Source organism: Salvelinus namaycush, chromosome 24, assembly GCF_016432855.1.
Source record: "Salvelinus namaycush isolate Seneca chromosome 24, SaNama_1.0, whole genome shotgun sequence".
NCBI lineage: Eukaryota > Metazoa > Chordata > Actinopteri > Salmoniformes > Salmonidae > Salvelinus > Salvelinus namaycush.
This window is the reverse complement of record NC_052330.1, coordinates 8,844,196-8,859,023: the sequence shown is the minus strand read 5'-3', so window position 1 is coordinate 8,859,023 and position 14,828 is coordinate 8,844,196. Positions and strand designations below refer to the sequence as shown.

At 41.4% G+C, this 14,828-nt stretch overlaps 1 protein-coding gene across 1 annotated transcript; it reads right to left on the bottom strand.

Annotated features, from left to right (window-relative positions):
- Positions 1-848: 848 nt before the first annotated feature.
- LOC120019433 (tyrosine-protein kinase SRK2-like) lies at positions 849-14,752 on the bottom strand. Its single transcript, XM_038962721.1, has 8 exons — positions 14,131-14,752; positions 12,094-12,215; positions 9,642-9,805; positions 9,117-9,285; positions 5,580-5,738; positions 3,083-3,264; positions 2,696-2,861; positions 849-2,379 (listed from the first exon to the last, which is right to left on the bottom strand). Exons 1-8 carry the CDS (start codon positions 14,505-14,507, stop codon positions 2,171-2,173), a joined length of 1,548 nt encoding a protein of 515 aa, XP_038818649.1. The 5' UTR covers positions 14,508-14,752; the 3' UTR covers positions 849-2,170.
- Between the last annotated feature and the right edge of the window lie 76 nt (positions 14,753-14,828).

Genomic DNA, 14,828 nt, shown 5'->3' with positions numbered 1-14,828 from the left:
ACAGAATATATCAGCGGATTTAGTGTCCCTTGACCGAAACTGTTGGCAACATGTTATCAAATAATTCAAAATTATAATTAAAATTAGCTATTCAGACCAAGGGATGGCACACAATGTTACTGTATATTCATATGTATACTGAGCAAAAATATAAACACAACATGCAACAATTTCAATGATTTTACTGAGTTACAGTTCATATAAGAAAATCAGTCAACTGAAGTTAATTAGGCCCTAATCTATGGATTTCACATGACTGGGCAGGGGCGCAGCCTTGGCCCACCCACTTGGGAGCCAGGCCCAGCCAATCGGAATTAGTTTCCCCCCACAAAAAGCCTTTAATACAGACAGAAATACTCCTCAATTTCATCTGTCCAGGTGGCAGGTCTCAGGAGATCCCACGGGTAAAGAAGCCGGATGTGGAGGTCCTGGGCTGGCGCGGTTACACGTGGTCTGTGGTTGTGAGGCCGGTTGGACGTACACACAATTTTTTTTAAATGACGGAGGCGGATTATGGTAGAGAAATAAATATTAAATTATCTGGCAACAGCTCTGGTGGACATTATTGAAGTCAGCATGCCAATTGCATGCTTCCTCAAAACTTGTGCAGTGTTGTCACAACACGATGTCTCGTGACAAAACTGCACATTTGAGTGGACTTTTGTCACCAGCACAAGTTGCACCTGTGTAATGATCATGCTGTTTAATCAGCTTCTTAAAATGCCACACCTGTCAGGCAGATGAATTATCTTGGCAAAGGAGAAATGCTCACCAACAGGGATGTAAACAAATTTGTGCATACAATTTGAGAGAAGCTGTGTGTGTATGGAACCTTTCAGGGGTCTTTTATTTCAGCTCATGAAACATGGGACCAACACTTTACACGTTGCATTTATATTTTCTGTTCAGTGTAGATTCTCACCACAGATTAATTAAAACAAATTTATACAAAAAAAAGTATTATTCTTATGTATCAAACATGACATTCAATTCATCTTTCAATAAACACATTAAGGAAATAATCTTATTTTTCTGATCAAGTGTACACTTTCATACAGGTTATGATCTACAAGTACAATCAGACATTTAAAAAACGTACAATATTTTACAAAGTGATTGGTAATTATCAACAAGCACTTGTACAATTCCGGTCTCCAAATAAGTCCAGTGTCAAAACCTTTCAGTCATTGATCCATAAAAGAGGCATGCTACAGAGTGAGAAAGGAGGGGGCACATGCCAACACCTCCCATCCATCATTCAATCAACATAAGGCCACTGCAGTGTGGAGAGCAAGCAGTCTGCCCGGTTATTCAATTCCAGTTCCTATTGCACAATAACAGCATCCCCACTATGACATACATAGACATTAGGTGAATGTACAATCAGATTTACTCTCCAAATCCTTCCCCCAAATCCAATTCTGTCCAGTTGAATCATATCTACTCTTTCTGTGAAAATATTCTATCAACATTACTCAGTCATTCCTATGTATTCATGAGTGTTCAGTGACATAGTGCCCTCTCTCACCATGCTTCAGAGTGGATAAAGCAAAACAAACAAAATACGCCTTATGAATACTTGGCAGCCCAGCAGTGGAAGAATGCGGAGTGAATACAGAACTATTTCGCCAATCTAGATAGCTCCATCAGTCTTACCGGAGAACAGCTGTCGCTATGAAAGCCCAACCGGGCCATGGACAGAGTTTGTGACTTCATCAAAGAGCATCTAGTGAGTTTAGCAGTCTCAGTATCACCCATTTAAAAGTGCATTAAGTTTGGCGAACAAAATCTTAATTAGTGGGAGTGTCACAAACGACAGTTACAATAGAGGATTATCCGTCATAGTCATGTCGGACTTTCTTTAATGACAATACATGAGCAGCCAAATAAAACCTCCACAAACAATATTTTCTGATCAAACATTTTATGGTCCCACGTGTTCGACCGCAAAATATAATCCTAAAAAATAGATATTCAACCATAATGTTATCAGGGAGAGGGCAGTTCAACTATGCTAAATACAATGCTACCTGCATGCTAGATACAAACTGTTGGGAGTATGAAATGCCTTTGATATTTTACTATATTACTTGTGGCACAGTGGACATACCCTACTTTCCTCTGCTGACCCATGAGCAGAACATCAATGATCCCTGTATACAGTACAGTACTAGTAATGGTTGGCGTCATCGTAGGAGGTCACATCCAGGTCAAAGAAGTCCTCTAGCTTCCACTGTAGGGTCTCAAAGGTGGGTCTGTCGTTCTCATTCTCCTTCCAGCAGTCAGACATGATCTCATACATCACCTTGGGACAGCGTGATGGGATCGGCATCCTGTAGCCTGTGGGCAGCTGCTGGACCACCTCGTAGTTGGTCATGGCTGGAACAATAACAGGGGACTATAGTTCTGATCTCACACAGTAACACAATCTAACCTTATGCTGTGCATTTAGTGTGGATAAACTATGAACGCTCCCTTGAAATTGCAAGTGGTGTACAAATAGACAGGGTGTCAGGTGTTTTTTTAAACTGTTGACTGTAGTGCATGCTACTCATACAATATTCCTACCCCGCCCACTTACATTATTGTACACTCAAAAATTCCACGGTAGTAAATAACAGGATTAACACTGACTGATTACACCAGCTTTATTTTCTATAGAGTAATACATTAAACATGCATGTAAAAGTCTTACTTGGATAGGGCATCCCGCCGAAGGTCATGATCTCATATAGCAGAATGCCGAAGGACCACACGTCAGACTTGATGGTGAACTTGCCGCTGTGGATGGCTTCTGGGGCGGTCCATTTCACAGGGAACTTAGTGCCCTCTTTAGCTTCGTAAACGTTGTCACTCTCCATCTAAAACAACAGGAATAAAATCTGAATCCTCAATACTTTAAAAGAGCAGAATAAATAAATACTTTTAGTGGGCCTCCAACAGTTTGATTTCATATCTTAGAAAGAGAAATGGAGACTGGTCTTGAGAAAAGCCTTAGCGTCAAATTTTTGACAAACAGCCCCAACTAATAACAAAATATCCCCTTTTCTTGTTTTTCTTACAGAAAGATAGAGATACCCACCATGAAGACTCTGGCGAGGCCAAAGTCAGCCACCTTGCAAATGTTGTTCTCTCCCACCAGAACGTTGCGGGCCGCCAGGTCTCTGTGGATGTAGTTCTGCAGCTCCAGGTAAGCCATCCCAGCAGCCACCTGGGCCGCCATCTCTAGCTGGTCTGAGATTACCAGCTGCGTACCCTTGTCCTCTGTGGAGGAGGAGAGAAGGTAAGTACCATGGTCAGTGAACTGATATTGCATTCTAATGAGTGCTTAAGTCAAATGTTATAGTACAATTTTCAGAATAACAGTGTGCATGCAAAAGTATGACTATGCAATTCTTTGTAAAAAGTTTCTGAAGTTTAGAGTCCCCCCAAAACAATTGCTAGTAATGGCCGAATGTCTGAATTTGTGCCAGTGTGTAAGGGCATCTAGTAAAATATAGGGGATGTAATGCAGACAGTCTCGGGGCCACCAACATCAATTTCACATGGCGGCTCCAAGAGGTGACTATCACTCTGACAGGCAATGACACTGCATATTTCACGTTATGGCACAGCATCTCACATTGGGAGAAAAACTCAAGGAGTGCTGGCAGTCACCAGGGAGTCCATAACATCAAATCATCTTAAATATACAGTGCATTCGGAAAGTATTCAGACCCCTTGACTTTTTCACATTTTGTTACATTACAGCCTTATTCTAAAATGGATTAAATAGTTATTTCCCCCTCAATCTACACACAATACCCCATAATGACAAAGTGAACAGGTTTTTCGAAAGAAAAATATATATTTTTACATTTACATAAATATTCAGACCCTTCACTCAGCACTTTGTTGAAGCACCTTAGGCAGCAATTACAACCTCGAGTCTTCTTGGGTATGATGCTACAAGCTTGGCACACCTGTACTTGGGGAGTTTCTCCCATTCTTCTCTGCAGATCCACTCAAGCTCTGTCAGGTTGGATGGGGAGTGTCGCGGCACAGCTATTTTCAGGTCTCTCCAGAGATTTTTGATCAGGTTCAAGTCCAGGCTCTGGCTGGGCCACTCAAGGACATTCAGAGACTTGTCCCAAAGCCACTCCTGCAATGTCTTGGCTGTGTGCTTAGGGTCTTTGTCCTGTTGGAAGGTGAACCTTCGCCCCAGTCTGAAGTCCTAAGCAGGTTTTCATCAACTATCTCTGTACTTTGCTCCGTTCATATTTCCCTCTATCCTGACTGGTCTCCCAGTTCCTGCTGCTGAAAAACATCCCCACAGCATGATGCTGCCTCCACCATGCTTCACCGTAGGGATGGTGCCAGGTTTCCTCCAGATGTGACACTTGGCATTCAGGCCAAAGAGTTTAATCTTGGTTTCATTAGACCAGAGAATCTTGTTTCTCATGATCCGAGTCTTTGGGTGCCTTTTGGTAAATGCTAAGCAGGCTGTCATGTGCCTTTAACTAAGGAATGGCTTCAGTCTGGCAACTCTACCATAAAGGCCTGATTGGTGGAGTGATGCAGAGATGGTTGTCCTTCTGGAAAGTTCTCCCATCTCCACAGAGGAACTCTGGAGCTCTGTCAGAGTGACCATTGGGTTCTTGGTCATCTCCCTGACCAAGGCCCTTCTCCCCCGATTGCTCTGTTTGGCTGGGCGACCAGCTCTAGGAAGAGTTGGTGGTTCCACTTGGTGGTTCCAAACTCCTTCCATGTAAGAATGATGGTGGCCACTGTGTTATTGAGGACCTTCAATGCTGCAGAAATGTTTTGGCACCCTTCCCCATGCCTTGACACAATCCTCCCTCGGAGCTCTACGGACAGTTCCTTCAACCTCATGTCTTGGTTTTTGCTCTGACATGCACTGTCAACTGTGGGACCCTATATAGACAGGTATGTGCCTTTCCAAATCATGTACAATCAATTTAATTTATTACAGGTGGACTCCAATCAAGTTGTAGAAACATCTCAAGGATGATCAATGAAAACAGGATGCACCTGAGCTCAATTTCGAGTCTCGTAGCAAAGGGTCTGAATACTTATGTAAATAATATTTTTTATACATTTGCAAAAAAAATACACTCATTATGGGGTATTGTGTGAAGACTGATGAGGACATAAAAAAAATGATATATTTTAGAATAAGGCTGTAACATAACAAATTGAGGAAAAAGGGAAGTGGTCTGAACACTTTCTGAATGCACTGTCTGTAACTTTCAAAATATAGAAGCATGGCCCGTATGATGCATTTAGCATATTCTTTACAGGCAACTGTATCACACAAAGTGAAGAGGGAGCAAAACTGTAGCTTTTTTTGGTTGTTGCCAAATTTACACTTCATCCAAAACGTTCCCTATACACATCACTCAGTTACATAAATTAAAGAAACGTCTGTACTGTATTTCAACTCTTTCCACAGTTGGCACATTGTTGAGGTGGTGTTCTAATCTAAACGTCCAATACCAATCAGGGTCTGGTCCATGGAGGAAAGTGCAGTGGTCTTGTATGTAGGTAGGTTACAATGCAATACACTAGTGTGTTCTTACTTTGGAGATAATCCAGCAGACTGCCATTCTTCATGAGCTCTGTGATGATGTAGATGGGTTCCTCCACAGTACACACAGCGTAGAGCTGGATCAGTTTGGGGTGCCGCAGTGTCTTCATGATATGGGCCTCCTGTAGGAAGTCCTTAGCGTCCATGGTGCCTAGGATAACAAGAACATGTATACATTGTATTGCACTCTAACACTAGCTGGAATTCTATCCAACCTGCACTGTGACGAGAATTTTTTTAAATGTCAAGTGCATTCAAAAACGGGATTTTCCTGTGTTTCATATAATGAACAAAAATATAAACACAATTTCAACGTTTTTACCGAGTTACAGTTCATATAAGGAAATAAGTCAATTTAAATAAATTCATTAGGATTTCACGAGTGAGAATACAGGTATGCATCTGTTGGTCACAGATACCTTTTAAAAAAGGTAGGGGGCCGACCGAGTGGCACAACGGTCTAAGGCACTGCATCGCAGTTCTTGAGGCGTCACTACAGACCTGGGTTTGATCCCAGGCTGTGTCACAACTGGCCATGACACCGCAATATTGGCCCAGCATCGTCCGGGTTAGGGGGGGCTTTACATGGCTCATCGCGCTCTAGCGACTCCTTGTGGCGGGCCGGGTGCCTGCAGGCTGACTTCGGTCGTCAGTTGAACAGTGTTTCCTCCGTCACACATCCGGGTTAAGCGGGCGTGTATTAAGAAGCGCGGTTTGACGGATCATGTTTCGGAGGACGCCTGACTAGACCTTCGCCTCTGCCAAGCCCATTGGGGAGTTGCAGCGATGAAACAAGATCGTATATATATACACATACACACACACAGTTGAAGTCGGAAGTTTACATACACCTTAGCCAAATACATTTAAACTCAGTTTTCACAATTCCTGACATTTAATCTGAGTAAAGATTCCATGTCTTAGGTCAGTTAGGATCACCACTTTATTTTAAGAATGTGAAATGTCAGAATAATAGTAGAGAGAATGATTTATTTCAGCTTTTATTTCTTTCATCACATTCCCAGTGGGTCAGAAGTTCACATACACTCAATTAGTATTTGGTAGCATTGCCTTTAAATTGTTTAACAAGGGTCAAACGTTTCAGGTAGCCTTCCATAAGCTTCCCACAATAAGTTGGGTGAATTTTGGCCCATTCCCCTGACAGAGCTGGTGTATCTGAGTCAGGTTTGTAGGCCTCCTTTCTCGGCAAAAACTCTTTTTTAGTTCTGCCCACAAATGTTCTTTGAGATTGAGGTCAGGGCTTTGTGATGGCCACTCCAATACCTTGACTTTGTTGTCACAACTTTGCCATTTTGCCACAACTTTGGAAGTATGCTTGGGGTCATTGTCCATTTGGAAGTTAAAGCTTGGTTGCAAATGGCCAAGCTTTAACTTCCTGACTGATGTCTTGAGACCTCCTGCAGCAAAGCACCCCCACAACATGATGCTGCCACCCCCGTGCTTCACGGGTGTTCTTCGGCTTGCAAGCATCCCCCTTTCTCCTCCAAACATAACGATGGTCATTATGGAAAAACATTTCTATTTCTATTTCATCAGACCAGAGGACATTTCTCCAAAAAGTATGATCTTCGTCCCCATGTGCAGTTGCAAACCATAGTCTGGCTTTTTTATGGCACTTTTGGAGCAGTGGCTTCTTCCTTGCTGAGCGGCCTTTCAGGTTATGTCGATATAGGACTCGTTTTACTGTGGATATAGATACTTTTCTACCCGTTTCCTCCAGCATCTTCACAAGGTCCTTTGCTGTTGTTCTGGGATTGATAGGCACTTTTCGCACCAAAGTACGTTCATCTCCAGGAGACAGACTGCGTCTCCTTCATGAGTAATATGACGGCTGCGTGGTCCCATAGTGTTTATACTTGTGTACTATTGTTTGTACAGATGAATGTGGTACCTTCAGGCATTTGGAAATTGCTCCCAAGGATGAACCAGACTTGTGGAGGTCTACAATTTGTTTTCTGAGGTCTTGGCTGGTTTCTTTTGATTTTCCCATGATGTCAAGCAAAGTGGCACTGAGTTTGAAGGTAGGCCTTGAAATACATCCAAGTGGTATACCTCCAATTGACTCAAATGTCAATTAGCCTATCAGAAGTTTCTAAAGCCATGACATCATTTTCTGGAATTTTCCAAGCTGTTTAAAGGCACAGTCAACTTAGCGTATGTACACTTCTGACCCACTGGAATTGTGATACAGTGAATTATAAGTGAAATAATCTGTCTGTAAACAATTGTTGGAAAAATTACTTGTGTCATGCACAAAGTAGATGTCCTAACCGACTTGCCAAAACTATAGTTTGTTCACAAGAAATTTGTGGAGTGGTTGAAAAACGAGTTTTAAATGACTCCAACTTAATTGTATGTAAACTTCAACTGTATGTATGTATGAATGTATGTATATAAATAAATAAAATAAAAAATAAGGTAGGGTGTGGATAGGAAAATCAGTCAGTATCTGGTGTGACCACCATTTGCCTCATGCAGTACATCTCCTTCGCAGAGAGTTGATCATGCTGACTGTGGAATGTTGTTCCACTCCTCTGCAATGGCTGTGCGAAGTTGCTGGATATCAACGGGAACATGCTATTGTACACGTCGATCCAAAGCATCCCAAACATGCTCAACGGGTGACATGTCTGGTGAGTATGCAGGCCATGGGAAAACTGGAAAATTGTCAGCTTCCAGGAATTGTGTACAGATCCTTGAGACATGGGGCCGTGCATTATCATGCTGAAACATGAGGTGATGGCAGCGGATGAATGGCACAGCAATGGGCCTCAGGATCTGATCACAGTATCTCTGCATTCAAATTTCCATCGATAAAATGCCTGCCCATTCCACTCTTTTCACAGCGTTGACATCAGCAAACAGTTCCTCCACACAACTCCATACACGTGGGCTGCGGTTGTGAGGACGGTTGGACGTACTGACAAATTCTCTAAAACGACATTGGAGGCGGCTTATGGTCGAGAAATGAACATTTAATTTTCTGGCAACAGTTTAGGTGGACATTCCTGCAGTCAGCGTGCCAATTGCACACTCCTGCAAAACTTGAGACATCTGTGGCATTGTGTTGAGTGACAAAACTGCAAATTTTAGAGTGGTCTTTTATTGTCCCCAGCACAAGGTGCACCTATGTAATGATGATCCTGTTTAATCAGCTTCTTGATATGCCACACTTGTCAGGTGGATGGATTATCTTGGCAAAGGAGAAATGCTCACTAACAGGGATGTAAACTAATTTGTGAAAAAAATTGAGAAATAAGCTTTTTGTGCGTATGGCACATATCTGGGCTTTTTAATTTTAGCTCATGAAACATGGGACCAACACATTACATGTTGCGTATATTTTTTGGTTCAGTGTATATACAGTACTTAATTGTTACCCAGAAATGTTTTTATATTGAGATAAAAACAGCTGCATTGGAACTTTAACGAGATACAAAATTAAGCATTTGAAATAACGTGATTTTATGGGTTTGAGTCCTGTGTTTGTGTTGTACAGGCTATTTACCAGGTTTGAGGGTCTTCACTGCTACTGCAGTGGTGTCATTCCAGAGACCTTCATGAACCTCTCCAAATTGCCCAGCGCCCAGTTTATTCAGCAGTTTGACAGACGTCCGGTCTATCTCCCAGTGGTCGGCGGTGTTGTAGGACAGACCATGGGTCTGAGGCGCCTCCATCTGACACGAGAGAGATACAACAAATCAGCAGAGACAGAGGAACTGTCCCAAAGTAGAACCTGACACCCTGTCCTCTTTACTGTTCAGGACAACCACATGACTGTTGTTCTATTGTCCTTTGTGAACGGTTAGTGGTGCTATACATGGTTGACACGGAACAGCTTCAGGCTATTGTATTAGGCTCAATATTTGAAGAGGGTTTCTGTGATCTGGATATCTTTAGCAAATTTGCCAGGCACATTAGTTCCTTAAAGTGTGTGTACGTCAATTCAGATCAAGAGGGCCACTAAACAAATCCGATTTATCGCAATCACATGATACAGTAGTTAACAAAGAAAGTAAACGGAACACCGTACCTTTTTACATGGTTCAAGCAGCCGTACACAGAGACCATCCTCCTGTTTTGAGTAGTGTTCCACCAACTCCCTCAGAGTTAGGAAGTTCTTGGACGGCGACACGTAGTAGCCTCCAGAGTCCATCTTCCTTACTTTGTAATGCTTCACTTTACACTGGTCCAGTACTGAAAGATGCATACAAAAGCATAAGGGCAGAACACTAACAAGTGTGAATGAAGACAGTAAAATCAACCACGGCCATGAAAATGTGTGCCGAAGAGTAAATAAAGTGGGGAAAGTACCATGTTAAAATCTGTTTATATGGCCATTATGGAATAATGGGCTGCCTACATGAAAACATTATTTTTGGTGATTTGGCTCATTGTACTGAAGACGCTCAGAAATTACAAGTCCACGGTAACAGAAAGATGCCGAGACTCAATGCCAAACCAAAAAATATTGATTGCAAAGTTAAACAAACCATACGACTATGCAGAAGGACTACTTTGAACAATTTCCACTGAAAAGTTAAAAACATATTTACTTGAAGAACAGTGGAAATGTAAAGTTTGGTTTAACAGAATAACAGGAAAATCTCCCTGAGTTTTTTCGGTGACCACGTTTTCCAAAAACTCTTAAATATCTGCTCTGGATTAAGATCCAAAGATGTCTGCAGAAAGAATGGGGTGTCAGTTATGACAGAGTTTGAAAAAAAATAATAATAATAATAAAATAAAATGCAGTTTTATTTTGGGTTATTGAACTACAGTAAGTGAAGTGGGAAGAGAGGGGGCTCGTGGGTAAGTGTCAGTAAGAACAGGCAGAGTTGACTAACTGGAGAGAGAGGGAGAGCGAGAGCGACAGGGAGAGAGAAAGAGCGACATGGAGAAAGAAAGAGAGAAGAGCGACAAAGACAGAAGGAGGTGTTGTCCAGACTGTTTTCACACTTTTGCTTTGACCACCACACCACAGAAAGAGAAAGAAAACAGTGGAAGGGAGGACAGTAGCAGGCGACCCAACTTTGGTTTGACAACTATGAATTCCCGTTGTAGCCAATTCAGTTGCAGACATTCTATTACCGATTTGGTAAAAGAATGATATGTTTTAAGCACTTAAATCAAACCACATTGTTATTAGTAAAAACATCAACTAATTGGTAGGTCTACCCCTTGTTACTTATGTAAACTTTCATTATCCTCCCTCCTCATGAGGGAGAGGATTAGAAAATATCTTAAAGATATGTGGAGTTTTGGTAACAGAATTACAAGACAATGACAAGACTCAATACTTTTTTAAAAAACTTACAGGAGGCAAATTATTTCTACAAAACCAGAGCTCCCGAGTGACACAGCGGTCTAAGGCACTGCATGAGGTGTCACTACAGTCCCTGGTTTGAATCCAGGCTGTATCACATTCGGCCGTGATTGGGAGTCCCATAAGGCGGCGCACAATTGGCCCAGCGTTGTCCGGGTTTGGCTGGGGTAGGCCGTTATTGTAAATAAGAATTTGGTTCTTAACCGACTTGCCTAGTTAAATAAAAGGTTAAATGAATAATATAAATCTTGATATTAGTTGGCAGGGGTCTTTACTTCAACAATGTGTTTTTATGTATTTCTAATACTTTAAAGACTTTTTCTGGAAGATGTTTAAGACCCCTTTTCCATTTGTTTGACCAGAAATCAAAGTCTTTTCTTATTCCTAATTTTTAGGATAGAAAAAGGTTGAAGAAGGTATATATATGCATTAATAACATAAAAATAAACTCTTAGCTTTCATTTGACACCAAATTTCATGTGCTCCAACTACTTTATATATTAGTTAGTGCTCATGGGGTTTTTTACATTCAAACGCAAATGACTTATTATATGACTATTATATGACTATTATTATATTATATGACTATTATTAACATGAACAATGCATAGGCAGATAGCAACACCACTGAACTTTCCTGTAATCAGGTTACTATGAGATTATTGCATTTGTCGTGACTAAGTTTACACACCACTGTAAATGTATAAGCAAGGGACTTTTTCCTTCCGACCGAAAAGGCCAGCCAGACTCATGTGGCCCTAAGTGATGTTATCATAGTCTCTTTTTGAGAATTAGAGGTCTCCCTATTTGTTTAACTTTATGACCTTGAACAATCAAACACTTCAGTGCACTATGGGAGACTGTGATTTACCCAGAGTAAAGTGGGGATTGTTCCGGAATGAAGAAACAACTTGAGTTATTTGTGCATTGAGTTCCCTCTTCATGCCGGGATCACACGGAAATAGACTGATGGAAAAATAAAACCACAAAATACAATCCTGAACAATAGAGCGAAGACACAAAATGTGTCAAACTTCACAAAGTCATTCAAAACGTGTTCCAAGAGCATATTGTGAGAGTACATATTTGGTGGGTGACAGATCTGAGCTTTAGTCTCTTGCAGACGCGACAAGTACAAGACGACGACGCTGAGATTTACCTGAGAGTGAGAGCTCTCCTTTCTGACTCTCACAGTTTCTGATGAGAAAGGCTCCATGCTGGTTCCCCTCAGACAGAAGCAGCTTCTCAGCATCCAGTCTCTTGGTGTCCGCAAAGTACCACCTGTATAGCAGAACAGGAGGAAACAACGGTCAACCCCAGCATCATAGATATTCACTGGCACTGCACAGTGATATTTACTTGGTGGGTAGGTACATTAAGGCGTTCGCCTAGCTTAGGGTTTTTACCAATACATCAAACAGATCTATATGATTGATACTATAGGCATCCACTGATCAAGTTAATCAGTGTATGTACACTACGAGACCGTGATACTTCGGTAAAACAAGTCCTGATTACCAAGACAAAACCCTCTCAAGCTTTCACAGGATGTATCACAACCGGCCGTGATTGGGAGTCCCATCGGGCGGCGCACAATTGGCCCAGCGTCGTCCGGGTTTGGCCGGTGTAGGCAGTCATCGTAAATAATAATGTGTTCTTAACTGACTTGCCAAGTTAAATAAAGGCTCAATTTAAAACAAATAAACATTCCCGCAGACAGTGTGTTGAGAAAGGCAAAAACTAGACTGCAGCTTAACTAAAACCAGTTTCAAGGGGATGATCACCAGGACAATACTTGAGCCACACCCAAGATAAGATTACTGACTTTGTTCAGAAGATGGACCCCTCATTAGTTAAATATATATATATATTTACATATGAAACACTTTACTTTGAATTGTACGTCTCACTGGCATTGATAAATTGAATAAAAGGCGTGGTTAGTTGTTTTTAAATAGGGTATGATAAGATTAATTATTTCCATAATTCTTGAACAGCCCATTTATGAATGGTACCTGTTCCATTATTTCAAAGCATTACCCAAACATTACTTTTGACCAAGATACCCAGGCCTGTTCGGTTTGGTCAAAGTTAAGTTTTACTCTACGCCATGTCATGCCAAGTGCAATTTCCTTGCTTAACCGGTTTCTTTCTATATTTAAACAGTGCACTTGTATGTGTGTTGACCCTACAAACGGTTGTCAAAATGTAAATACAGCTACATGTACATTGAATCTCTTTAGAGTTTAATCACTTTTACGTTTGTATTTTAATCTGATCTGGATAATTATTAACTTATTCATTGTACTTCCTTATCATTGACAATCATTAACTTGTTTGACCAATCACTTAGGTCTAGATACATGGAACAGCACCAATAGTGTGGCATTTGCCTATTGACTTAATCTGTTCGCAATATGGAAAGTTGGCATGCATTAAACCAAACACTAGTGCTTAGTAATTTTCAAAAAAATGACATTACTGTAGCCTGTCAACTGTTTCGTTAGTTGTGTGTCAGGTGTTTGTTTGAGAACAGTCACTCAAATCTGAGGCCTCATCTAGGACTAGGTTATGAGGAAGTGCTGGGAATCCATAAAGCACTTACAGTATTGTGACTCATCATATTCCACAACACCGAGTCAATGTGCAACTCTGAATTTAGCTAATATTTTAATTGGGCTAATAAACATTCAACACCAGATTGCACCAAGGCCATATAGAACATGCTCATTCTCATAAACTGTGAATGTATACAAATATTTGCCAGATCCTCCTTGGTATCCCTACACCACTGGACCATTCCAACAGGTCAGTTATTATGGTTAATCAAATAAGCACAACAAAAGAGTCAGATAGCTAGTGTCCCCTCCTAAAACGATGGTTAGGTGAATAGTGGGATCAGGGGTAAAGCAGCTCTGGAACATGCCTCAAGTGTAATGAGAATCTTTTCTGCTTTACTCTGGCCTCAAGTTGCCCAAGAATAAGTAAAGGTTATAAGGGATGTAGAATGAATTTTAATAGGCTACTCTATTTTCTGTAGCCCATTTTGTTCTTCACCTCTTTGAATGAAGCCACCATTCTTCAAACCTGACCTGGTGCTGTTCTAGTCTAGTCTATACATTAGCATATATCAACTATTTCAATAGAATCATTCATCCAGCGCATCATTTTAAATGTATATTGGTAGGCTACTTACGGCTCCGCATCCAGGCTCTCTACAGGTGCCACATAATTGGCTGGAATGTAACCCTTCTTGGCAGCTGAAATTCCAGTGAGTGCTTTTGCATACCACCAATCACCAGCACCTTTGTCTAGAGCGTCTAACTTGTCCCCAGCATTGAAACTCAAGTCATCCACGGTTCGGGCGGTATAATCATAGAGGGCGATATAAACGTAGCCCGGTCTCCCAATGGGTATTGGTGGCAAAGCCCTGTTGGTGGGATGCTCCGCATTAATGTTTTTGATCACCACCATTTCGCTGTTGTCCTTCCTCGGCTCTGAATCTGACGGCGGTTTATTAAAACACGGGAAAACAGTCTGACAACACCACAAGAGCTTACCTCGAATTTCCATTGTGAATACTCACTGGTTTATCATACTAAACCATGTTGTGATCAAATAAAATGTTAGCCGTCCCTTTCGGCGTTTATATTCCACTTCGGTTAGAACGAATTTCACATCATGGATTGGATCCTAAAAAGTTTCACTCATTCCAGAAACGTCTTGTCAACCCTGGTCTTTGGACTGGAATAGCACAAAAACACCCTGACCAACAGTAAAATAAAGCGATTTATTGCACGAGGCCACCAGTCACCATGTTTCCTGGTTAGCCTACTTTAATTTCTCAGTCTTCTCCTGATGAGACCTGTGTGCACTTTGAGCGCTACCCGCAGG